This window comes from Chinchilla lanigera, unplaced genomic scaffold, assembly GCF_000276665.1.
Source record: "Chinchilla lanigera isolate Chin_1 unplaced genomic scaffold, ChiLan1.0 scaffold00064, whole genome shotgun sequence".
In the NCBI taxonomy this organism is placed as follows: domain Eukaryota; kingdom Metazoa; phylum Chordata; class Mammalia; order Rodentia; family Chinchillidae; genus Chinchilla; species Chinchilla lanigera.
Window position 1 is genome coordinate 3,254,412 of NW_004955465.1, and position 27,279 is coordinate 3,281,690.

Sequence of the window (27,279 nt, forward strand, 5' to 3'; positions counted from 1 at the left end):
GGAATTTCTCCTGCGCTCTCAGAGTCCAAGGGCAGAGACTTTGACCCGCCGTCCCTGTGGTTGATGTCCGAGGACTGGGCTGCTGGGGTGACTCTCAGGGACTCACACTCTCTGTGCCTATGCTCAACAGAACATTTTAGGTGTAACAAAAGGCAGGCCAGTGCCAGTGCCACCCAACTTCCAGAGCGGACTGTGCCACCCTGCAGGAGACACCAGCAGAGTAGAAGCACAAGGGATGCCTGGGGCAGGAGCTTGGGGCAGCTAAGTTCTTGGGTAGCATCGAGGCCGTGAGCAGGGGCAGAAGAGCTGGTCGCGGCTCCTTCCCTGCCAAATGCAAGAGCTCTCCAAGATACTCTGAATTCCCCTGGAAAATATCTAAGAGTTCCTGGGTCCCTAAGACACATAAGCTCCACCCTTTTTCCCCTGGACCACAAGGGTCACACTCCCACTCCCTCCTTTTTCTTTTTCTTCTTCCTCCTCCTCCTTCTTCTTTTCCTTCTTCTTCCTTTTCCATTTCTCTTCCTTCCTCTCCTCCTTTCCCTCTTTCCTTCCTGCCTTCACTTCCTCCTTCCATCCTTTCTTTGCCCCTCATCCCCTCCTTCCCTCTATCTCTCCCTCCTTCCTTGCTCCATACTTCTTTTCTTCCTTTCTTTCCTAGTAGAAATGATTTAGCTGCAAGCAGTGATTTTAACCTTTCTGCTATCAGTAACTGCTAAAAACTCCTGCTTCGCCCTTGCATAACGTCTTCTCAGGGGCTGGGACGGTCCAGATGCCTGAAGCCAAGACCCTGAGAGATCCTCTCAGTGCAGTGTTACATACGGTGTTGTTTTTGTTTTGCTTTGCTTTATTTTTCAGTTCACTTTTAGCAGTTTTACTGAGCTAGCAAATAAAGCAGTTTGCTTCTTTTCTCTTTCAATTAATTTTCTTTTCTCACTTGCTCATGTTCTGGTCTAATTTCTCATCTGTAAAATGGTGGTGAACCTGGAACTAGATGTTCCTGGTGGTTTAAGCTACTGTCCTCAAAAGCTATTCAGCAACAAAATGAAGAGGCAAGGGACCTTGTTCTGAATCACTCAAGTGTAGGTTTAGAATTTTAATGAACACGAGTCACCCAGAGAGGTAGAGAAGGTGAGTTCAGCATGGACCCGAGGCCCTTCCCTCAGATTCTCCTGCAGTAGGTCTGGGTGGAGGACAGGAGTCTGCTTTTTATTGGGCTCCTAGTGTGATTCAGTGGGAGGTGACCCAGGATTACACTGAGAAATACTATAAAGGACCATGAGGTTCACTTGGAAATGTTCCAATCTGATTGTGCTTCGGGACTTTCCGTAGTTTAAAATTCCCTCCGTGTTGCTGCAGACTTGGGCTTCTGAAGTTTTATTCACTGCAGTTTTTTGTTTTTCTTTTTTTCTACCAATGAATCATTTAAGTAAAAAAAAGAAAAAGAAAAAGTCAGTGAATTCTGTTGAGTGTCATTTCAGCTTTGCTTTCTGGGAAACTCCAACCTCCACCCACTGCCGCTCTTGCTCTCCCACTGACACTGACACACCACTTCCGAAGTCAGCACCGCGCTCACATCACCCCCTCCAAGAAGGAGGGAGACAGCCTGCTCTTGAGACAGCCTGGGCCCCGGGCTTTGCCCAGCTCTTGGCTCTGGGTCTCCATAGCTGCATAGCTTTTGGCGAGTTACTGCCTCTCTCCCCTTTGTAAAAAGGAGGTAACCGTGTTCCCTGCCAAGGGAGAATTAAATGCAATAATATATAGAAAACACCTGCCACTGTGCCTAGAGGAGTAGAGGCTTCCAACCTGAGCTGCCCTCCCTCATCGCACCTTCCTTCCTCAGGGCTTATTCTGATCTGCCTCAGCCTTTCTGTGCCTCTTACTTTACTCCGAACATGCACGTACTGTTCTGCTGCCAGCACTGTGCTTTGCCCCTGAGCCTGTACCTCTGTCTTTGCTCTGTAGGAATTCAGTGGAGGGTGGAAAAGATCACTTTGAGTTATCTGGAAACTATACCCAATGACACCTTTATTTAGTTTCATTCGTCTCTTTCACTCTGGGTTTTCTGAGCAGGGCCATTTCTCTATTAGGCACTGTAGGCAGAATGCCCAGGGCTGGTGAGAATGTTTGAGAGTTGAATTTTAAAAATATAAAATAAAAGGGGCCTGTGGCTGGGGATTTAGCTCAGCGGCATAGCACCTGCCTGGCAAGCACAAGTTTGTGAGTTCAATTCCTGGTACCGGAAAAAAAAACAAAAAAAAACTTCTGGTTCCAAAATATGAAATGCAAAAACTGCAAATTAGGAATTAATAAACATTTAGACAAATGTCTAGGAAACAACATCACATCAACCTCATTATTTGTGATATTTAGGGCTTATTCCATTACATTTGAAAACAATTTATGAGTTAGATTTTTCTCACTTTGAAGAGATTTCTAAGTATGCGTCTTGATGGCCAAGAACTCACAAGCAATTCTAAATTAAATGAGTTACAGTCAAATCATTTGAAAAGCTGTATTATAAAAAATAAAAAGGCTGTCAATGTGTTAAAAGCAAAAAATTCTACTCAAGATGGGATTTGGTTCAGAATGCAGCCTCCAAATGCCCAAAAGTGAAAGGTTAAAAAAAGCCTCATTTTTCAACTTTAAAGACCCTTGAAATAGCAGTCTGAGTGTGCAGTCTTTTTACTCAATCTACTCAGAGAATTATGTGTTTCTCTCACGTTCTTTGGGCCTGATGGCTTTTTTTTTTTCTTTTGAGACAGGGTCTTGCTGTGCAGTTCAGGCTGGCCTTGAACTCATTATGTAGCCCAGGCTGGTCTCAGACTCACAGCGATCCTCCTGCCTCAGTCTCCCGTGCTGAGCTTGACAGGCATGTGCCACCACGCCTAGCCAGGCTTGTTGGATTTCATTCTAACTGGTGGAATAGACTTGCTTTGCCTCCTTTTAAAGGCCAGTTTGGGACTAAACGGTAACCTCCAGTAGGAGCTATGACTCTTCTCTTGCCATAGGTTGATGACATGGTCAAATATGGCATATGGATAATGAATGAATGGGTAAGGGAGAAGCAAGCCGGTGAAGTTAACCTTTAGGTTAACCACCGAAAGGTGGTTCTGATCTTATCACCCACCCACCATCGCACTGTTCCGAGTCACCAGCCAGATCATTCCCACATGCTATGACACACATCAGACTACACAGCAGTTTCCTACCACCAGGGCCTCTGAGAAAGTCACCACCCATTTTCTGTAATCATAACTATGCACAGTAAGCATGCACCTGAAGTGAAGTATGAGTGATGTAAAGTTGGGCTGGTCCAAGGGCCTAACTTCAGTGCATTTTGCCCATTATAGAGGCAAGATTAAGTTAACTCTTTTATAGTCACCTAGAGCGAGAAACTAGACTTTCCTTTTCACATGCTACAATTTACCCAGAATGTTTTACCCCTTCTAATCTACCTTAAACTCCTATTCATCCTTTAAAACCCATTGTAGTATTTGTCACCTCTGAAACATTCTCTCTGTACATTTGTTCTTGCAGTGCTGGGGATGGGATTAAGGGCCTCCAGCATGCTAGGCAGTGCTTTACCACTGAGCTCTACTCCCAGCCCAGAGCTTTCTCTCTGCAACCCAGAAGTTTCTTCCTCCTCTCTGGTCCTAAATATGTTGCATGTTTCTTTGGCTCTGAGGGAGCTCCTGGCCCATGCGAGATGCAATAACCTGCTCTCATTATGTGGGTGCTGGACTAGGCTGCACAGGCACTGCTCTAAGGTGGCAGCCAGAAAAGTCAAGTATATTAAGAGTAACCAAGACCTGTGACATCATCTATAAGGAGCATTTCCTGCCTGCCAGTGTAGGACACAGCCACGTGTTGGCAGGAAATGATTCAAAGGTTTTAGCCAGGTCTCCTGGACTCATTCCTGAAAGGTAACCTAAGAACTAGAAATACCTTAGTTACAGTGTCTGTACCTTCTTAGACACTGAGTCATCGCAGATTACACAGATGCGCCCACACGCACACACACAAACACAGACATCCATACCTTTTGGCTAAGGATCCAGGACTTCCCCGAGTAGAATTTGAGGCATTGTGAAATCTGGTTGCCCACAGCAACCTGCAGATACCAGTCAACTAACTGCTATATATATTAAGTGGCATAATGTGTCTACTCACAAGTAAAAAATAGATTTAGAGGAAATGAAAGCTCCCAGAGAAGATAGACTCTGACTTCATCTCACTTTCTTTTGTTCCCTGCCTGTACACACACACACACACACACACACAGCACTCAAAACGTATTTCCTCCTCCTGTTTCTCCACATACAAATTCAATAAAGTACAAATATATTTCAGGATCATGCATTTCTATATAAAGATAAACCCAGTTTAAATAAGTTGGTATTTCTCCTCAGTACATGGTTTGTGGGGCGTATGCAGAGCACTGAAATTTCGTTTAAAATATCCTCCCTTGAGAATCAAAATGCACTGTATGTCTTACACAGAACTGGAGGTCCTTGGGCACCGGAGGGCAGGTCTGGATGAGCTCACTCTGCAAATGAAAAGATCTCTCCCCAGACGAGCCACCCCTGCCAGTGGAATGAGCACACGGTCACACCTCCTCAGAAATGAACAAAGGTCCTTTTTGTTTGGTCAGTGCCAGAGCCTTCAAACTCAGTTGCACTTTGTTATAATGCTCACAGATAATGCATGTTTCTAAGAGTGCATTAGCAACTTCTTACGAACCTACACCAAGGCAAACAGAGGCTAATCTTCCTTCCTCAATGACTTCATGCTCAGTGACTGTGCTTATCAGAGGGAGTAGGTAGGATGCCCAGGCCAGTGTGAAGTACAGCGAAGTGGGTGGTGCTCTATTTGTTAGGGAGAGAAAAGAACCAATTTGCTTACTCTATCCAGTGGTAACATTGAGATAGAACATTGGTTGAACACATCTTTAAAAGCAGACTTGCCTGAGTACATTGTGCAAACTGCAGAACCAAAAAGTGTCAGAAAATCAGAAGCACTGGGTTCTAAACAGTTGAGCTCTGAGTCAACCAGGCGTGGTGGTGCAGACCTGTAATCCCAACACTCGGAACGCTGAGGCAGGAGTATTGCCACAAGTTCAAGGTTGGCTTGGGCTACATAGTGAGACCTTGTCTCAAAAAACAAAAACAAAAACAAACAGTTGAGCTCTAAACCTAGCTGTCAAGATAGTGTCTGGAGCGGTGTATATGCCTGTATAAGAGGTACAGGTGTGACATGGACAGGACAGGGGGTCTGCATTAAAAGTCAGGTGTGACTCCAGTAACATTTGGGGAGACCTAGGTGTCCACTCTTTAAAGGGACCCCACGCTGCACGTCTTTGTGATGCAAAGAAGCCCTTAGTAATGCCATGATTACATTTGATTTACATTTTACAAAATGTAAAAATGAATAATTTTTATATTTGGCTGGCTGGTTGGCTAGCTGGCTTCCTTCCTTCCTTCCTCAGTACTGGAGATGTAACCCAGGGGCATTTTACCCCTGAGCTACATTCCCAGCCGCTTTTATTTTTTATTTAGCAGAGGGGCTCACCAGGCTTCCCAGGCTGGCCTTCCCAGGCTGAACGTGTGATCCTCCTGCCTCAGCCTCTTTCTGGTGATTATAGTCATGTACCACCGCACCTGCTTAATATCTGGTTTTCTTAAAGTGTGGCATGATTAAACCAGTTATTTATTAGAATCATTTCTGTTCACAGCTTTACTGGCAGTTGACTATGTGACCTTTAGGGATGTTAAGTGATTCATTTCTTCCACCTCATTCTGCAAGGTCATTGTGGATCGAGAGTAAAGGGGTGACCTTGCAATGCCTGAGCCTTTGCTCCATGTGAAGGAGGCTATGCTCATGATCTCATCTGAGTTATGCACGAGAGCCCTCCCTTGCAGAGGAAGTGTCTGAGAAGTAGGCTAGCCTGCTGACTCTAGCAAGAACCACATCGGTACTGGAGCCCATGCCTGTCTCACCCTAACACTAGTGATTTCCACATCCCAGCTCATGGCTGACACTGCCAAGCCCTAAATAAGAGGGCTCGTTTAGACATGAGCAACCCTGCCCCCCAGAATCCTGGCCTCTTAAAACCATCCTGTTGGCCAGAATTAGTCACTGCACAAGGCTACCTGAGATCCAAGGAGCAGCCGAAAGGCAGAGGGAGTCCGAGCTAAGAAATACGGGAGTTCCGGCCATGCCCCTGTGGGGGTCAGCTCCAGCCAGGCTGATCCCGAAGTCCTGAGCAGCTCATTTGGGGGTGGATAAAGACTAGGGTGCGACTGAGAACACTGCTGTGTTAGTTTCCTCCGCTGTGTGGAAATACCATCTCTTCAGAGGGCTTCACACTGCTCCACATGGATGAGTTCATCTAATCAGATGTAGTTAAATCCCCCAGAATGGGTCGGCTGGTGGGGGTTGCTCCCGAAAACATACGATCCCCAGCTTCCAAGCTGTGATTCTCATATAAGGAAGTGACTTTTCTTCAGAAGTGTTTATTTGTGACATTTAAAAAGTAGTGAGTGTCTTCCAGTAAATGTCTGATGTGTGTTGTTAGTGCAGGCAACAGGACCCTGAGGAAAGGGCCCTTGGCAGCTGGGCCAGCTTAACCGGCGTCCCTGCTCACCTCTCTTATTAACGGACTAGGAGCCTCCCCACGCTCTTAACCTCCCCACACTTTAGGTCTCTCAACTGTGAAATGCCAGGGGAAGCTGGATTCTCTCTAATGGGCTTTGCTAGAGGTTTATGATCCAGACATCCTAATCCAATTCTTTCCTAATCTGGTCCTGTACCCAGAAACCTTGCAGAGAGCACCTCCTTAAGGACTCTTCCCTGCTCCGCTCTCAAGGGCTAAGGCAGCACGTACCCTGGAACTCGGTGCATCTGCCTTTCCCCCGTGTCCAGTCCTCTTGCTCTGACAGAGGCTCTTTGTGGGTCTGCTGTCCCCAGGCACAACAGCCGCCTGCGGAGCTGGCATGGTCTCCTGTCAGCCACCGCATCTTTTCTCCCAGCTAAGCTTTGAAAAATCTTCTGTTTGGGAGGAAACCACACCAATAGGCACTCAAGTCCCCACATTCTCATCTTACCTCTTTTCCACAGTGTTGTAGTAGGTCTCTAGGGCATCTTCTTCAAATCCATTTCAAAATCTAGATTTAGTACACATTGGGTTTACTTGGACATCCAAAGAGCCCAAATGCTTGCACACTTACAGTTTTCATTGAAAGGAACACTGCAGTCCCCTGGGATATAAAAAGTGGCTTTTCTGTACCCAGCCATCAGAGGCTGTATTCAGCTCTGCACTTCCTGAGAAAGACCTCAGCCACTTGAGGGACCCCAATGTCATTTCCCATCATGTTCTTTCATGTTCAGTGGTCTCGGGGCTCTTTGGGGCTTGGTCACTCCATAACTAAATATTGCTTTAGCTCTCGCTCTACAAAGAACTTCCTGAAAGCAGCGGGGATTGCTGGAGGGGCTCAACAATCAGGGCACTGTTTGCATTGAGTGGTTGCCCACACAATGCTGTGTCAAAGGGAAGTGACCCAAAAGCCCTGCCCCCCCTTGTGAGCTTTCACTTGTGACTTTCCTCATCTGAGGAAAGGGACTGGCTGTGATTTAGATGTGGCTTGGAAAAGGCGTAATGCGAGCATAAAATCAGGCATCAAAACGGCTCCGGAAGAAAGTAAATCATCTCCCAAAACTAGAGGAGAGGAAAGAATCTTCACGAGCAGGGACAAGCATCAGGAAGGGTTAACCCTGGAGATGGCTCGGAGGGTGTATTTTTAAGGCCACAGTCAGTTTTCATTATATTGTTGCTATGCAAGAAAATAAATGAGTTCACTGCTACACCCAAGCTGGGCAGAAAGAATTTATAGAGGATTAATAACTCCAGGGTAGGCAACATGTGGCTTTTCCTCTGCTCATAGAAAAGCAAGTAGTAATCTTGGATTTTAAACAGGCAAACCTCTGTAGCTTCTCAGTTTCTGAAACCAGGACCCCAGTCCTGATGGGTGGGCGGTAACAGTGATGTTTCTTTTCCTAGGGTTTTCTTTAAAGGGAAAGGGTCAAATAGTTCATTGAAGACAAAGAAGTTGTTATAAATACTGCAGTGATTCTGTTAATGCTTTTTAAGGACATTTAAGTGAAATTTCTAATAAGCACTTTGGGAAATCTAAACATTCTTGTTAATGCATAAATCCCAGAGAGATACTATGAATGAGCCAGAGTGCTAGGGGTAGGGGCATAGAGATAGGCTAGAAGCAGTCTCATTTTATTTTCTACGTATGCCAAGAAAAAACAAATAGATGTCTGCTAAGCAGTGAAGCACACTTGTGAATTCAGACAATCTCCGGTCCTATTCACGGCGAGGTTACAAATGTGTGCTATAGCCAGTATGCAACAGAGGTACTTTTAACCTCCCACCAATTGCCCAGTATATTTCCTGAGTACCACCCGGATTGCCTGGTACCCCGCTAGGTCCGAGGGCAGGTCTCCAGAAGCTGGTGACACATATCCCTGCTCTGCCACAGCTGTGAGTGAGCTCCACTGCTCAGTCATCAAGGCAGGACCTAACTATCTGGGATGAAGGACCACAGAGCATGGGCCATTCCTGATGCGGCTTTGGATAGTGGTAACTTAGACAGAGATTCGTGGGTCACGGAGATGAGCTACAAAATAGAACAGTTACAAAACTTATGATCAGTCACAGAGCGTGAGTCATGATTCTTTGGAAAAAACCCTTCTGAGGATTCCTTATGATTTTAAAAGTTTTTGTTAAAATTATAAAAGAAAAGTTTGTGATTTTTTGTCACTTCTGCAACCACAAAAATAGATGAATGGATAGATTAGAACTACAAATAGAAATATAGTATTAGAACATGATCAATGCTTGTCTCTTTCCCATACATTCATCTACTCTACCTAGCTTTTCTTTTCAAAGAGTAACCTTTTTCTGTCCGCCTTTGTAAGCATATATATTTTAAGTAACATATAATAATCATGTTTCTTTATGGGGTACAATATGGTATTTCAATACATATATACAATATGTATTTATCCTATCAGGGTAATGGGCACATCCATCCGTCAGCTTGAACAGTTACCATTTCTTCATGTTACGTACATTTGAAGTCCTCTCGATTAGCCATTTTGAAACATACAAAGTAGTAATCATCAACCATAATTAGCCTACTGTGCTAGGCAGAGCATTAGAAGTTATTCTTCCCATCTCACTGCACCCCGGCTCCCATTAACCAGTCTCTCTGCACCTCTCCCACTCCTGCTTCCCAGCTTCTAGTGACCTCTGGTTTTCAGCTGTCCCAGCATTTAGATGGTATGAGACCCGCATTTTTAGCTTCCATGGCTTTTCCCTCCTTCTTTATGGCTGCTGGCAGCATGTGCAAGGGGGGAAGGAGGCCAAACAGAAAAGTGTCGGAGGAGATGAGAAGCTGTGATAAGTAGATGCACCCTCGTATCAGAAAGAAGCACAGCAAAGCATGGCAGACTTGGGGACTCCTGCGGCAGGAGCATTTGCCTGCATGGCTGGCAGAAGGCCGCCCCTTCCTGTTGCCCTGAGTGCTCCACTGAGCTGCCAGGGTGCACCTGAGAAGCTGAAGGCTCCTAACCTCGTGGCCTGTGTGGCTGCTGCCCTGTCACAGTCCCAGCACCAGCCAAGTCTGTTACCAGAGTCTGGGGTACTATGCTATTCCCAGGGATCCTTTCCAGGTCTTGTCATCCTGAACAAAGAATTGGACAAGTAACGTCCAAAAGGTAGTGAGATTTTACATTTATTAAAGGTAGGAAAAGAAGTATGCTCCGTGGAGTGAGTGTAGGCCAATTAAACACAGGAAAAAAAGTACACTCTGCAGAGTGCAGAGCTGGCCACTGAAAGAGATTAGTGGCCACATAGTTAGCGGCAGCTGTCTTTTGTATCCCCCAGTCTTACATCAGATCGAGGCTGTCCTATCAAAAACCTCCTTGCTTTTATGCCAGAAGAATTGAAGATAGCGCTCTCTGGTTCCAGGGGCAGGATTTGGGTGCATGTCCTGCATCTCTGTGATTGACAAGTCACGCCCACTTGCACACCCAGTTAGCCATGCATTGATCTCCTGCCTCAGCTCTGCATTAGCGAGGTAAAGTGGCTGCCCCAGGAAGGATGCACCCCTGAGGGGAATTGCTGAGACCTTAGCATAAGTGACAGCATGTGAGCAGAAATTGTTCTGAGAGAAAGTGCTTTGCTTCCACACATTCCTAAGTGATGGGTGCATGACCTGCTTCTTAGAGAGATCCCCTTACATATGGCAGCTTGTGGCCTTCCACTGATAAGGCTTCATCTGATGAGAATTTCTCTACTGTGTCCTGAGTTTGAGGCCTCACTGTCTTTCTCTTAGATAAATGTCCTCCTCTGTCAGTTTTACAAAAGCACATGTCCCCTGGGTTTCCCATTGCAGTGTCTTGCATTACCAGTGGCAATGCCAGTGTGGCCAGCATAAAATAACAAGCCAAGTAAATCCACTGGTGGTTATCAAGGACCAAAGCTTCTTGTCATTTATTGCCTTGATTAAAAATTCCCAGTGCCTCATAGACCTCACTTTAACACTTTGTGGATTTGTGAAGACCCATTTCTAACTGAAATCTAAATTGATTAAATTTTTGGTTTCATCAGAAATATTGTAAAATCAAACAGCCTTGAAATCTGTGAGCAATAATACCCAGACAACTTTCTTACCCTATCAGAAAGCAAGCATGAATTGACTGTTGTCTGATTTGTCTGCTATCTCCCTTGTTATCTTTGATTATATGTTGGACATTGTTATCTTTAAAATTCTGTAGAAATAATAAGAGGTTCTGTCTCTCCAGAGAGGAGTTTGTTTCCCTCCATCAGCCTCACAGACACACACAAATCTAATTTCATGCCTGTAGATGTTGTGGGTAACCCTAACAACTTAAAGCCCAGCCAAAGCCTATGTAGGGGTAGATTTACTTCCGCAAAATCTTTACTTTTGGATGCAGCCACTCTCCTGGTGATTCGTAAAGTCCATGGTGCCACTACACCCAAATAAGCTATTAAAAAAAACACAATATGGTATTTTAGACACCTATTTCAGATCAGCTGATACTCCTAAAGAAAAAGCAGAATTCCTTCTTTCTCTTCCAAATTTTGACTTAATAATTTTTTACTATCCTTTTTTTTAGTGGGGGGTACCAAGGATTAAACTCAGGACCTTGCGCTCACCGGGCAGGTGCTTGTGCTGCTGAACTATATCCCCAGCCCCTTATCGTTTAACTCTGATGCTATTGGAAAGATCTTTTAAGCATGGAGCTGTAATCTCAGCATGCTGGAAGCCTGAAGCAGAAGCATTGCAAGTCTGAACTCAGTTTGATTAACTTAATGAAATACCAAAATAAAAAGTAGAAAAGGGTTGGAGATGTAGCTCAGCTGAAAGGTCCTAGGTTCAGCCCTTCATATCTGCCACCAGAAAAAAAAAGAATCTTTTATATCTTCTCTTCATTTTTTAAGCTGTCTTCAGCAGGGCGATTAATCTGAATTACCTAGCCTATCATTTCTGGAAGAAAAATTCAAAGGCAAACTCTGCAAGACCCAGGTGACAATTGCAATGGCTGTAGCAAGGTTTAAAGGTTGACTCCATACCAGGAATTTCATGCACTTAATCTCATCTCATACTCAAATAGCCCAGGAAGTGTCATTATTTCTGTTTCATGAATGAGAAAAGAGACTTAGAATGAATAAGTACCTCAGTCTTGCTCTCATAGGTACTAAGGGGTAGAGTTGGGATCTGGACCCAGCCCTGCTGGAAACCAATCACTCCCATCTCTAGACCTAGTTCTCCAGTAAGCCAAAGACCAGTGGTCCTGTGGCCTCTGGTGCACAGTTCCTCATGATATGAGGTGTCACATGTCCTCAGAATGCAAACAGGCATGATGCCTATTCATTTACAATGAATTTTCCTCTGGAGTCATGGTAGAAAGCAGAGTTGGTATTATTTCTTTTGTCCAAAATGCTCTCCCATATGTTCCTGGCATGTGGCTGAGAAGCCAGGGGTTCATGCCATGTGCAAGCCTGACTGGTGAAAGGGAACCACCCCAAGTTCCCCTGTAGCTTCCCAAGGGCTTCACCCAGCTGCCAGTGCGTTCTTCTATGGCTTCTGCTTCCTCCAACCTCCCCTAGCATTCAGTTCCCGCATTCTAGGAAACGGAGGCAGGCAGATTGCTCAAGTTCAAGTCCAGCCTGGGCAGTGTAATGACTTAGCAGGATGTTGTCTCAAAATAAAAACTAAAAAGGCTGGGGAGGTAGCTCAGTACAAATGTCCTCAGCATCAGGGAGAAAAAAAGAAAGAAAGGGGGTGTCTTAGTTACTTTTCTCTCATTGCTGGGAAAAAATGTCTGACACCCGAGGTTAAAAGAGGAAAGGTTTATTTACCTCACAGTTTGTGGAGGTTTCAGTCCTTAATCAGCTGGCTCCAAGGCAGGGTGGCACGGTGGAGGAGCAGCAGTTCATGGCGGTGGAAGACAGCAAAGGCAACAAGAGCAAAAGGGGGAAGAAGCCTCTTTTCCTCCCTTACATTGTATGCAGGCTACCTGTCCCAGGGCTGGTGCAGCACTCACACCCCCAATCCCAGCAGTAGACAATGATCCAGTCACAAACTCTAGATTCAGCCACCTCTGAAAATCCCGCTCCTTCATGGTCCACATAAGGCTTTGAGGGGGACATCCAGACCCAAACCATAACAAGGGGTCTTGAGTTTTCCTTCACTGTATGAATGTTTTCAGCGGATACATTTATCTAGATCTACTCTACTAAAGGCACAGTGGCATGCCCTACTCTTTCTGTCTACATGAATAAGAAGTGGTCTGTGACCCCAGTGTGTCCTAATGAAAGATGAGATGCTCTGACACAGTGAGATCACATTTGACAAGTAACATCCGAGCTGTGTGGGTGGCTTCCTGAGGGAGTGACGAGAGGGAGAAGCTCATTCCTGTGTCAGGGAAATCAGAATGACTGGGATAGGAACAGAGAAAGAAGAGCATCTTAGACAATTCGAGAGGTACAGACACACCGGGCAAGGAGGAAAGAGGGAGTCGTGGGGTCTTTCTGAGGGCTGGGGTTGGTACAGGTGTGGGGCTGCCATCAGTACTCTGAGAAAGGAGCCCCAAAATATGTAGAGAAGCCTGGCAGCCGAGGGCCTAGAGATGTTTAATTTGGTCAAGACTGTTTTAAAAATTTAAGCCAATTTTGAAAACCAGATTTCAGATAAAAGGCCAGATTAGTGGCTTCTCCTGAAAATTCAAACGATCTGACAACAGAGAGAGCATTTCTTCGGGGCAGCAGGTGGCTGGGGCTGAGGCTGAGGCATGGCCACCTCTTTAGTAGATATGAGTTATCTCCCTGATACAGCAGTGCAGCTGTGTCTCCCCACACTGCTTGCTTGGCCTTGGGTGCAGGTCCTTGCTCTGTTGCAGGTCTCAGCCCAGGCAAAGGTGGAAACATCAACAAAGAACCCTAAAGCCTCTGTCCCGGCCCACTTTTTCTCACATATGTTGTATCGCAGTCTACTCTGCCCCCTGCCTGCCACTATCCAAATAGAAACTCTCTTCCTTAGCCCCTGGAGTTGCAGTATGCATGCCTTTCAAGATTGTGAGACAAAAGTAAAATCATCCCTCTGCAGTCTCTGTGGATTCGTTCAGGACGCCTAAGTGTACTAATATCCATGGATGCTCAAGTCCCTTGTACAAGATCATGTAGTGTTTCCGTAAAACCTACACACATCCTCCTGTACATTTAAAATCATCTCCAGGTGACTGACAATACCTCCTGCCATGTACATGCTCTGTACATTGTTGCTTGCTGTCTTGTCTGAGGAATAATGAATGACAAGGAAAAAAACCCTGCATGTTCAGTACAGATGTGGCTTTTCCCCTGTATCTTCCTTCTGAGCTTGTGGGTAGGTGGACACGGAACCTGCAAACAGAGGTCTGGCTGTGTCTGAGACATCTTTCAAACAGCTCCAGAGCCAACACCTGAGGCTGCAGATGTGCTGAGTCAAACATCATTAAACTTCGGAGTGGGGCAGCTGAGGTTGTTTTCTTGTTTTTATGTAAACAGATTAGAGAACTAGTATAACCCCGACCTCTGGTCTTTTGATCCCACCCCGCCAGCCTTGGAGATTTACTCAATGGACTTGGCCTTTCCTAAATGCTCAGGACATGCTCTGTGCATGTATGGAAATATCACACAGAACCCCCATTAATTAACTAATGAATTACTTAATTAATCTATTAAAAATAAGAAAGCAAAACAAACAAAAGTGCTTAGAGTCTCCCCTTTTTCACTGGTTTTTGTTTTGTTCCTTTTTTTTTTTTTTAAAGAAAGGGTGTCACTCCGTAGTTCAGGCTGGCCCAGAACTCACTATGTAGACTAGGCTCAAGTTCCTCCTGCCTCAGCCTCTGGAGTGCGGGATTATCGTTGTGCGCCGCCACACCCAGCAAGTGTGCCCATCTTCTCTGCCTTATAACTCTTCGCCTGTCTGTGCCCTGGGACTCTCCTGTGAGTTGACAAGACTGCTCAACTGACATCTGAGCAAGGCTGGATTCCTCATGGGACAGGACCCAAAAAGCCACATCTGAGCTTACAAAATCACAGTAGTGTGTGGTCACCGGGCCCTCCAGGACCCCGCGATTTAGCCCTCGTCCAGGCAACACTAATGAATTAAGAGGTCAGTTTGGTAATTCCTAAGGCTAAGCCCTCGTAACTATAAATACATACAGAGAATGAAAGGAATGCAGAAAAGAAAAACAAACGGAGGAGGAAAAGGACATGAAAAACCTGACTTGATTTCATTGAGAAAATTAGTTTGAAAACTCCCTGTGCATAGCAGCTCCCTCAGCACCCTTCCGTACAAATGCCCGGGAGACTTCTGACAGCCACAGAAGTCTCCACAGGAGTGAGGAGAAAGCAGAGAGCTTCTGTGTACTCGGCTGAGCAGGAAGACCAGGCTTTAATGAACCACAGAACTGGAGACTTTGTAAGGTACAGCTCGGTCAGCACTTTCCTCTGAGGAGAGAACACGCAGTTGGCATGAAGACCACCCAAGCAAGAGGTCAAGGCAGAGGCTGTCCAAGAGATCCGGCTCCCCGCTCTTCCAGACATCACCGCACAGAGCCCTCAGTGCCCTGAACGAGTCCAACCAGATGGAAAATGCTGGCCCCGCTGAAATGCCATTTGCAGCCCCGTGCGAGTTAGACTGTGCCATCCGGAATGCTGGAGTCAGGGGAGGTTGTACTTTGTTGGCTTTTTCCCCCTGCGGTTTTCACCATCTGTTTCTTTGAATGTATAAACAAGGAAAATGACTGGTTTGGAATGCACAGTTTTTAAAAACCAGATGACCACAGGCAGCCTCTAAATGAGAAAGAGAAAGCAAGTTGGGGCTCCGTGACATTTGTCAGGAAGTGAGACGTTAAATACGGAGAAGCACGAATGCGCTCTGCCAGGGAGGGTCCACGTGGGGAGGAACGACTTGGCTCGTGACATTTTCGCAGGGTCCTGTCGTCTGTCTACACGTCACCGGATGCCACTCTCAGACACCAGTGCCACCCCTACCTCCTGCTCACGCCCCTTTTTAAATGAAGAGTGCACAGCCAGCCTGGCCCCCCACTAGCTTTATTTCCAAGCTGCCAACCTTGGAAGAACTCCATTCTTAGAGGCGTTTAGGCTGAACAAAAGCTGTGCTGTGAGCAGGTTCTATTATGAAGCCGGAATAGAGAGTTATAAATAGAGGAGCTGATGAGATAGACTAAGAGAAGCTCTTCATTTCTCTTCTGGACAATAGTGAATACAAAAAAAGAAAAAAGAAAAACTTATATAAGGGCATGAGGAGCGCAGTGTGTTTTGCTTTAGCAGAGGGCATCCTGGTTTACAGCGGCCGCTCCACTCCCACAAACCTTAGAGCTGGGGAAAGACTTAGTGAAGATGCTGAGGGCATACTAATCTCTTTCGCCTTCAGTGCAAGAAATGATCAGCCGCGACAGCACCAGGGATTTTAAACAAAATCTTCGAGCCCCTGGGGAGAAGGGCATTTGTGCGTTTGGCCGTGTTCCACCCACTTCAGCACAAGACAGACGCGGAGCATTTTTCACATAGTTTTTAGGCAGCCTGACGCCATGCTTTTCACATTAGAGAAAGGATAAAGGATGAGGGTTTCTTAGGGAACAACTGACGCTTCTTAATTTGCAGTGTCTGTTCTCAGGGATGTCGTGGGCAGTTCATGAAGTGGACACTGTGTATGTCTGGGGGGTGGGAGGAAGGCAAATACAAAATGCTGGCAGTTCAGAAGCCCTGGGAGGATTAGCTACATTTCAAAATGAATGAAGTTCAAATAATGTCTCTACCCATGCTCAGGGCACCAGTGCTCTATGTAGACAGGAGTACAGGAGTCGGAGGGGGTGAGATTCATTTTGCTGGCATCAGTGAGTTCATTTGATTTCTGACATCCAAGGATGCAGGAACTGTAGGGGATATTTGCTTCCCCCGTGCAAATGAGAAAATGATAGGAGGGCAGAGGTCAGGAGCCTGAAGCTGTGCTTCTGTGTAGTCAGCTCTCTGTATCTCAGGATCCACCAACCACACTTCAAAACATGCGGAAAAACATTTGCCTCTGTACTGAACATGGATGGGGTTTTTTCTGGTCATTATTCCCTAAACCATAGGCTATAACAATTATGGAAACAGCATTTATGTCAGATTAGATAGTACAAGCAATCAGAGTGTGCTGGGAGGTTCATGTTGGTTCTCTACAAATGCTACTCAGTCGTCTACACCGTCCTCTGCAAGGAACTTGAGCATCCATGGGTTTTCCTATCTGAAGAGGTCCTGGAGCCCTGCCTGTGTGGACCCTGAGGGACAACTGTATTTCATTTGTTTCTTAAATTGAAAGTTCCCTGAAGCTTCTAAGGGCAGCGCTGTTTAGCACTGGCTTTGTAGAAGTACTCTTGTGACCTACGGAATTTTAATTATAATCATCATCATAATGTCAGATGAAGAGGCCTACTAGAGAAGCTATGAGAGGAATTTTAAGTGGCCAAACTGTTGGCTTATTTACTTTACAAAGTTTCAGAGCCTTTTTTTTAAAAATTCAGCATGCTTTGCATTTGGCCTCTCTGGGAGGATCATCTCAGACTTTCCTAATTTAAACATGAAGTATAAACACAATTTAAACACAAAGTCTGGGTTTGGGAACTGAGACCGTAGCTGAAGAACTCTGAGATGATTTTGTGACCATGACAGCAATAGAGAGCGCTCAAAGGCTTGCTTCATGCTGGGATCCAAGAAGGATTTAGAAGTTTAACCTTGGGTCTTCTTGTCCTCTTTTTCCTCTTCTCTATTTCCTTGTTTCCTCCCTTCTTCACTTTCCCGCTCCTATTTCCTTCTGCAGGGAGAGAGATGAGGTAAATGCCCAGTTAGGAGGCTAGGAGATTCACTGAGGATTTGGGCGTGGTATTTCACACCTCCATGTTTCCTCCCATAGGTGATCACCCCTGTGAGAACAGGCCATGGCTACGTGTATGAGTACCCATCCAGATACCAAAAAGATGTCTACGACATCCCTCCTTCCCACAGCACTCAAGGGGTAGGTACCGGGCATAGTCCCCAAGGGAGGGGTTCTTGGTGCAGCCTTCCTGGAACGACAGAGAAAAGGAAGTTCACAAATGACGTCTATTTCATATGAGGCTTTGTTTAGGTCATCAGTCCAGAGGCCATTTTAGCCAATTTTTCAAAATTATGTTTCCTGGAATTTCCTTATAAGGAAATCCTAGTGTTTTATCTGAGAGAGCTTTTGGTGCTTTATCAGTTTATTGTTTTATTCCTGGAAGTATAAAATTTAAATTACAACTTAAAGAGCCAACAGGGCAGAGAGTCTACTTAAGGTCACTTTTCTATTCAATCTAAGTCAAAGAACACAAAGTTTATTTTTTAAAAATTCCCTCAGTCCTTTATGGCATGGAATGCTGCCAAAGGTCAAGCCAGTACAGAACCTGGTAAAGAAATGCAGACATTTCCACGGTGGGTAACGAAAGTGTTTCTCTTCAGGTGTATGACATCCCTCCCTCATCCATGAAAGGCGCTGTGTTTTCAGTTCCAGTGGGAGAAATAAAACCTCAAGGGGTGTACGACATCCCTCCTACTAAAGGGGTAAGTGTGCTACTGAGGGCAGCCGTGGAGAGAGAGAGAGAGACAGAGACAGAGATACAGAGAGAGAGAGAGAGAGAGACAGAGAGACAGAGAGACAGAGACAGAGAGAGAGACAGAGAGAGAGAGACAGAGGGACAGAGAGAGAGAGGTCATTTGGAATAAAACAAGAAGGGCAAACCCAAAAGGGGAAAAACTAGCCTTGGTGAAGGAAAGGAAGGAAGGGAGGGGGCAGGGTGGGGAGGGGAGGAGAGGAACAGTGAGGGGAAGCGATGGAGAATTTTAGGTATTCCAAGTCTAGAGGCCCCTCTTAAAAATAGGGAAGTCGATAAGGAGAGCCAATTAAAAGAGAAGAGAATTAGCTCAGCCTGGCAAGATCCTTTTTTTGTTTGTTGTTGTTTTCCATTACCGGGAATCAAACTCATGACCTTGTGCTTGCCAGGCAGGCACTGTGCCGCTGAGCTAAATCCCCAGGCCCTCAGCCTGGCAAGTTCTAATACTTCTCATATTTATGGAGGTCTTTAGACTCAGTCCACATGTAAGAGTTAGCTGATTTGATTCACTGTTTCTTTTGGGGGTACCCTCCCACTGGAAGTAAAGGTATCTCCTTTTACAGATATGAGAACTGTGTCTCAGAACAGTCAGGTGACTTATATGGCTTCACAAAGTTGGTGTGATGACCAGGGAGACCAAGGGGAGACCTCAGGGGTCCTGACCCTCAGTCCAATGTATTAGTGCAACATCTGCCTCTCAGGAAGGACACCCCGCAGGTGGTTAGGAACACGGGTCTGGGATCCAGGAGCAAGCTGCTCAGCCAGGAGGGCTCCATGCATGTGTCAGGACTGAGACCATACTAAGTTGCCCTTGCCCTGGATGGGAGGGGAGCCCCATGGCACCCTGGGAACTGCCTCCTGTTGGAGGGAGGAGAGAAGAGGATCCTGGGCTGTGTTCACATGGGCTGTTCGGTGTCCATGCACTCCCAAGTGTCAACTGAACCAATAGGAGTTTTGCTTTTTGTTTACTTTTCAGATCTATGCCATCCCACCTTCTGCTTGCCGTGACGAAGCAGGGCTTAGGGAAAAGGAATATGATTTCCCTTCTCCAATGAAGCAAGCTGGAAGGGCCGACATCAGACCCGAGGGGGTTTATGACATCCCCCCAACCAGTGCCAAGCCGGGGGGCAAGGACCTACACACAAAGTTCAGTAGTGATGGGCCGGGGGCTTCGGAGCCCATGGCGCGAAGGCACCAGAGCCTTTCCCTGCACCACCCGTCCCCACCGCTGAAACAGCCCGTGGGCTCTCAGAATGATGCCTACGATGTCCCCCGCGGGGTTCAGTTTCTGGAGCCATCAGCAGAAGCCAGTGAGAAAGCGAATCCTGAAGAAAGAGATGGCGTTTACGATGTCCCTCTGCACAACGCCCCAGACACTAAAGGCTCTCGAGACGTGGTGGACGGCATCAACCGGTTGTCTTTCTCCAGTACAGGGAGTACCCGGAGTAACATGTCCACATCGTCCACCTCCTCAAAAGAGTCCTCACTGTCAGCCTCCCCGCCCCAGGACAAAAGGCTCTTCCTGGATCCAGACTCTGCCATCGAGCGGCTCCATCGGCTCCAGCAGGCCCTGGAGATGGGCGTCTGCAGCCTAATGGCACTGGTGACCACGGACTGGCGGTGCTATGGGTACATGGAAAGGCACATCAACGAGATCCGCACGGCCGTGGACAAGGTGGAGCTGTTTCTGCGCGAGTACCTCCACTTTGCCCAGGGCGCCGTGGCAAACGCCTCCTGCCTCCCGGAACTCCTGCTGCACAGCAAAATGAAGAGGGAGCTCCAAAGAGTGGAGGACTCCCACCAGATCCTAAGCCAAACCAGCCATGACTTAAATGAATGCAGCTGGTCCCTGAATATCCTGGCCATCAACAAACCCCAAAACAAATGTGATGATCTGGACCGCTTTGTGATGGTGGCCAAGACGGTGCCCGATGATGCCAAGCAGCTGACCACCACCATCAACACCAACGCAGAGACCCTCTTCAGACCAAGCCCCGGCAGTTTGCATCTAAAAAATGGGCCCGAGAGCATCATGAACTCAGCCGAGTACCCACACGCTGGCTCCCAGATGCAGCTGCTACGCCCTGGTGACTGCAAGGCCCAGGCCCACAACAAGCCAATGCCCTCCACCCTGGGCAAGGACCAGCCACCTGACTGTAGCAGCAGCGACGGCTCCGAGAGGAGCTGGATGGATGATTATGATTATGTCCACCTGCAGGTAAAGAACCAGACTCACAGACTTCCTACACTCACACGCAGGGAGCTCACAAGGCTGTTAGGCTGGAGAAAGCATGATTAATGTCAATCCCAGAGGTCTGGAAGCTGGAAGTGATACTGAACACTAGAAATAACAGTGAACTGAAAGCCTTGTGACCTTGGCCTGAGGCTATGCTCTGGCAGTAATTGTGTGGCCAGTGTATTAACTTCCCTGGACCTTCATTTTCATGTGCAAAATGAATGAGTTACTGGGCTGGATGAGATCCTATTGATATACCTCCAGCAAGCAGGAGATGCACCAAGTAGGATAGCAGGTCCTCTGATGACCGTACCGACTCCACTTCTGTTTGGCTTTTACCATACAGATCTATGTAATAGCTTATTTGAAAGAAAGTTTCCATTGTTATGAAAAGTAATTGAAAACTTCAATTATTGGAGAATTTCTAAGGCCCTCTCTAGGTCTAGTTGTGTATGCGTGTGTGTTTGATTATTCATAGAGACACCTCATCCCATCTCAGTCTTACTTAGAAGACAACTGGGCATTTCCCAGTTGGCTTAGAGCTTAACTTGCATTTGGGCTATTATATAATCACAGTCTGCCTTCTACAGGTGGAATTTCCACCAAGTTCTAAGTTGACCTGGGACTCTGACAGCTTGCCCTTCCACTTTGAGGATTTAAAGCATTCTAGAATTACTTAGAATTTGGAGTGTATTCTATCTTATTCTGCCATTTTTCTTTTTTGGCTGAGAGTCATGCATGAATTTCACTGAAAACTGTTAAACTACCAATGCCCCTGCGTGTAAGCGAGTGGAGCAGGGGCAGCTTAGCCACACCTGGTGTGGAGGAAGGGTAAATTCATCTCACTGGCCTTCCAACTGGGACAGCCTAATCCTGGGAAGTACTAACTTGGAATAGAGAGATAGAGGCGATTCAAAGAAACTAGAAATGCAATGTGGACCACAGTTAGAAAAATATTTGGAAGTTTGTGGGTTCACATATAACCTATGACAAAAGAACCACGAGAAATTATACTTCTTAAGGGATCATTGGAAGCTGTCTGCAAATGGTAAGGTGGAGCAGAGAGCGCAGAATCCATGTGGAAAGGGGCTTTAGTTTTCAGCCTTGGCTTCCACAGTGACACTGGACATCTGGCTGAGAAACCTGTCGTCCTTGTGGGACTCACAAGGGGTCTAATTGGGCATGCAGGAAGTGACCAAGGCTGGGGATGATGAAAGAGTGTGTATGCAGTTCTTAATGAAATTGTGAGCATCGGTGGCTCAAGGAGATGACGTAATGTGTTCTTTTTGTTGAAAAATAATAGGGTAAAGAGGAGTTTGAGAGGCAACAGAAGGAGCTGCTGGAAAAAGAGAATATCATCAAACAGAGCAAGACACAGCTGGAACACCATCAGGTAAGCTCAATTAAAACAAAAACTCTTTGGTGGTGGAAAGGCTTCCAACTTAGTAGGGAAAGTATAACTTCAAAAGGTTATGATTCAGATCCTGCCAGCACACTGGTATAAACAAGCTCCAAGGCATATAATAGGGTGTAAGAACAAAGAGAAGGTTTACGGCCTTGCTAATCCAACTGGATGTACCTGGATTACATCCAAATGACACTTTTTTTCAGGCTATGCCTGTTAATACATATTAGGACTACTTGAATTAAGGCTTTTCATCTCAAGACACAAGACCCACTCAAGCACACCAAGCAAATGAGTTTTATATTGAGGCCATAGGAAAGGAATTTAAGAACAAAACATGAAGCTATAGCCTAGTTTGGAGAAAACTAGGACTACATATTCTCTCCTTGTTTCCTTTGCTTTTCCCCCACCCTCTTCTCTTCCTCTCACTGTCTGTGTCTGCTTTGCTCTCCCTTATTTTCTGACATTTTCTCACCAACATACTCATTTGGCTTCCCTTTAACTTTATAGAATCCATGAAGGGCCACTCAAGGCCCTTCCTATGGTGGTATTTCACCTCAGAGTCCTCAGCTGATGACCCCACTCCCTGCAGTAGTTCCTCAGATTCTCTCTCTGTCTCTCTCTGTCTCTCTGTCTCTGTCTCTCTTTCTCTCTCTCTCTGTCTCTCTCTGTCTCTCTCTCAGTGTGTCTCTCCCTCTCTGAACAGCTAAAGCCTTTGTCTTGCCTGTGGATGGTTCAGTTAAGGGCAGGAAGATAGGAAATTGTGTCTTCAAAATATAACATTAAGCACCTGCCTGGCAAGCGCAAGGTCGTGAGTTCAGTTCCCGGTACCCGAGAAAAACCCAAAAACCCAAAAAAAATATATATATAACATTTACCAAGGACTTTGGGCAGGATTTATTCATTCAAAAGTTGAGTATAAGTGGAACAGATAATGATGAGTATTGCTAGGACAAGGGCATAAAAATACAGAAAAAATGACTGAAGATTTACAAGCCTTCTAAGATGAAAGGAAACAGAATGATGTGTAACAGCATGAAACAGGCTGCTGTCTCCAGAAACCTGAGCTTTAATCCTTGCTTTCTGACCAACCAGTTATGTCACCTGAGGCAAGTCGTGTAACCTCCCTGAACTTCAGTTACTCCTCTAGAAAATGGAATGTGTGCCATCCAGCTAATGAGATGATGCACTGATGCACATATTCACAAAAGTGTAAGCTACATAAAATATAACATGGAATAGCATGCTGGATCTGTCTGTGTTTGCAGGGGCATTTGGCCGGGTAGGACAATAAAGTTCTAGGAAACTTGCTGAATCCATAGTGGTTCCTAAGAAGCAAGCAGATTTCATAGAAAAGCCAGGTTGGCTGTGCATTTCTCTCAGGAAAAGCCAGGTGAGGTGATTCCTCCTCTGACTCACCCCTGCATCAGGCTGAGAGAGTAACTGAGTCCTAAAATCAAATCACACATAACCCTCACCTGCAAAAGACAGGTCTCTCCTGAGTTTTGGTAGAATAGCTACAAATTATTATACTTGCAGCTTAAATAATATTCCAGGTGGGGACAGCAAAGAGAGAAGCAAGAAAGCTAGCACACATCACTCTGTACAGGTCTTTTCTTTTAACAGCTGGGGAGAGAGGCTAACCATTATGATGCACAATTAGCATTTAGATTTCCTCAGCTGTAGTCCTTTCCCTAAGAACAAGTATACCTATATGCATTGGCCTTCCACAGTGCTGGGTTATAACATATCTACCCATCTTGCCAGATAGAATAGGAGAAATAGGACAACATCATGAATTGTCATTTCATCTAAACAACTTGGAGAATCATGACTTTCCCCAAGAAGGAGCAAACTGTTAGCGAATTATTTGACGAAATCAGCACGACATTTGGCTTCCCTTGGCACCGTTTAACATCTGAGAACTTTTAAATACTAATTCATTTACCCTTCAGAAGGTGAAGGTTCTGGGGTGACAAAGCTGGGGTCTAAACCCTATGATGCTTCCAGCCAGAAGCCGGAAGAGACCACAGGTCTAATTATAGGAGGTCTGCATTGGAGGATTCCTGAGATTCATCATTCCCAGCATCTGCATTGTACAGTATAGGAAGCAATGTGGCTTGACCGAGGCCTGACAGCTAATAAGCATCTGACAGAAATTAGAGTGTGTCAACCCAGTGTCTTTTAATTCTATGCACAGGTTCATTTCCATTACAGCACACCGCCTTGTTCTTCATTAAGTCTCCTTTTGTCTTCCTTTCAGCTGAGTCAGTTCCAGCTGTTAGAACAAGAAATTACAAAGCCTGTGGAGAATGACATCTCTAAGTGGAAACCCTCTCAGAGCCTCCCAACCACAAACAGCAGCGTGGGTGCCCAGGACAGGCAGCTGCTCTGCTTCTACTATGACCAATGTGAGACCCACTTCATATCCCTCCTCAACGCCATTGACGCACTCTTTAGCTGTGTCAGCTCAGCCCAGCCTCCTCGGATCTTTGTGGCCCATAGCAAGTTTGTCATCCTCAGTGCACACAAACTGGTGTTCATTGGAGACACACTGACAAGGCAGGTGGCTGCACAGGACATTCGCAACAAAGTCATGAACTCCAGCAACCAGCTCTGTGAACAGCTCAAGACTATAGTTATGGCGACCAAGATGGCCGCCCTCCATTACCCCAGCACCACCGCCCTACAGGAGATGGTCCACCAGGTGACAGACCTGTCCAGGAATGCTCAGCTCTTCAAGCGCTCTTTGTTAGAGATGGCAACATTCTGAGGAGAAGAGGAAGAAGAGAGGGGACTGTGTGAATGGTTACTTAAGGAAAACTGGAAAAACTATCTGGTTTTTGTAAATGTTATCTATTTTTGTAGATATTTTATATGAAAATGAAATATTTTAACATTTTATGAGTTAGACAACTTTCAGAAATTCAGGGAGCTGGAGAGGGAAATCTTCTTTTTCCCTGTGTAGTTCTTATGTACACATAAGTAGCTAAGACATAAGCTGTACAGAAACATGTCCATATGTGTGTGGATGACTGTGTATTCATGGGTTTTTTTTTTTTTTTTTTATCTGATACATTCCATTTAAGAAACATGAATTAAGAAGCACCTTAGTAAACACATCCAAATGCTGCATTTTGTAGTTTTTAAAAAGTTGTTATTGTTTAGAAAATGTTTCAGCTGGTTGTAATATTGCTCTACCTGTAGTAGTGGCACATGAAAATCTGGGAAATCATGAGCCTGGCACATGAAATCATGTGAAAATCTGGGAAATACAGCATATTTACAAGTGTTCACCAGCGAAGAGAGAAGCAAGAAAGCTGGCACACATCACTCTTCATTGTGTGAAGCACTGTATGCTTTAGTCTTGTTTTAAACCTCTTTCAAAATTGACCGCTAGGACACATTATGCCAAATCACCCCACTTCTGGTTGAAAAGCTCTCTTGGAGAGCAAATTTCAGAAAATGTACGTTAACCCAGGCCCAGACAGTTTAGGTGCTGGGGAAACATGTGTAATGTATTAAGAGACCATGTCTACAATTGGGATTGGGCTATTTCAGTGCTGAGAGGTAGATACAGTAAAGAGTAATACTTGTTTCCCCAGGGCTATTTAATCTTCTGCATTTGTGAGTGATTCAGCTATCAGGTTTTCCAAAGAATATTTTCAGAGTTGTAAAAAAAAAACTTGTTTGTAGCAGGAATTTATCAGAATGTCTAGATCAGAACGTCCTTTCCACCAAAACAAGTAATGGTTCTATCTTCCAGTTGTAAATAGAGGCCTTTCTGACTCTTCACATTCAGTTGTTACATACTTCTATCCCATTACCAAAGAAACTGGCAAGGTCCTTAGTCACTAACATTCAGAGCCACCTGGCCATATCCTGGTCTCTTTGGTTGGTCTTGCACCCTCCTTGAAACTCATATATGCACACTTGACTCTCAGAGCCACAGTAGAGGGTCCTTCTGATCTTCGCAACTCCGTGTGGCTACTGTCCTTGTGATTAAGACCTCCCACCATCTCACAGCTAGTCCCAGCATTTGTCTCATACTCTGTCTTCTCTCAGCTGCCAGTGTGGACCTAGCACAGTCGTCAGATTCATCATGGGCAGATGAAATACTTCCTACCTGGCATTTTCAAGAAGCCCTATTTTCTATAGTCTTGCAGACCATAGTACTCTAGTCTTTTTGGAAACGTTTTCATTTGCAATATTTGCAGTACATTCCTTGGCCAAATTAGCTTACTAATTTTGAACAACCAAATCATTGAACCAGGGAGGAATTTAAGAAAAATGCATGTCCCTGGGGTGATTTAAAGAAATAAGTGGAAATTATAGAAGGTGCTTTTCAAAACAACTACTATTATCATTCTCAAAGTTCTACACTACCAAAAGAAGATTTAAAAGTGTATTGTTATGTGACAAATAAATGTGTGTGGAGGAGAGGAGTTGCTGAACAGCAATGACTCTTGAAGACATTAAAAGTCTGCCCTTGTAGATCTCATTGCATGATGTATATTTCTTAGGCAATAACAGACTTATTCTAAGCTATGTGGTGATATTTCACACCTTCAGAGGCAGAATGTTCAATCTGTATTACTTTATTTGCCATCTTGTATGTAGAGGCTGTTTTCAAATCATTAAAATTTTAGATGTTTTTATAGTCACTGGGTTTTCTTTCCCATATTTCTGTCTTTGTCATAGAATTAGATATAGGCTTATTTTGGCACAAGTTTTAAATTATTTTATTAACTCCCTCAATCTGGATGTTTTTCACTGAGGGTGTGTGTGTGTGTGTGTGTGTGTGTGTGTGTGTGTGTGTGTGTGTGACTTCAGTGTGCCTTTGCATTTGAAGAAAATTTTATAACTTGTGGACATTACCAAATTTAAATATCTGAAACAAGGCCTCTCTTCATCAGAAATCCTACATATTTAATAATGGGTAGGATGATTTCTGCCCTTGTTATATGGATTTTACTGTTCATGTAATTATAAAATCAGAGGAAATTGTTCTATTTATTCTGAAATAGACATAAAGAAATAATTTAAAGGAAAATCTATTTGAAGAAGAAAGATTCATAATCATGTAAATTACAACTTTTAATACTTGGCCCACTCTTTCAAGAATCCCACCAAGATTTATAATAAAGTACTTGAATACATCTTGTGTAAATTTGCCTGCATGTATAAAAATTTTTGACAAAAATCTCAAGGCACTTCAGTGGGAAAATGGATTGTCTGTGAAAAAAAATCGTGCTAGAGCAATTAGATTTCTCTACAAAGAACAATAAGTACCCTATACCCAACACAAAAAAAATTAACTCAAATGGATCACAGATCTAAAAATAAAACTTAAAACTCTAAAGTTTCT

At 45.0% G+C, this 27,279-nt stretch overlaps 1 protein-coding gene across 2 annotated transcripts in view; it reads left to right on the top strand.

Moving 5' to 3' along the window:
- Positions 1–27,070, top strand: part of Nedd9 (neural precursor cell expressed, developmentally down-regulated 9) — a 180,073-nt gene extending 153,003 nt beyond the window's left edge. For both annotated transcript variants that reach the window (XM_013521849.1, XM_005398827.2), the window contains 5 exons: positions 17,556–17,657; positions 18,119–18,220; positions 19,247–20,488; positions 21,810–21,899; positions 24,175–27,070. In XM_013521849.1, coding sequence (XP_013377303.1) covers positions 17,556–17,657; positions 18,119–18,220; positions 19,247–20,488; positions 21,810–21,899; positions 24,175–24,684 — 2,046 coding nt within the window. In that variant the 3' untranslated portion in view covers positions 24,685–27,070. The remainder of the gene's footprint in view (positions 1–17,555; positions 17,658–18,118; positions 18,221–19,246; positions 20,489–21,809; positions 21,900–24,174) is intronic.
- Positions 27,071–27,279: the final 209 nt, after the last annotated feature.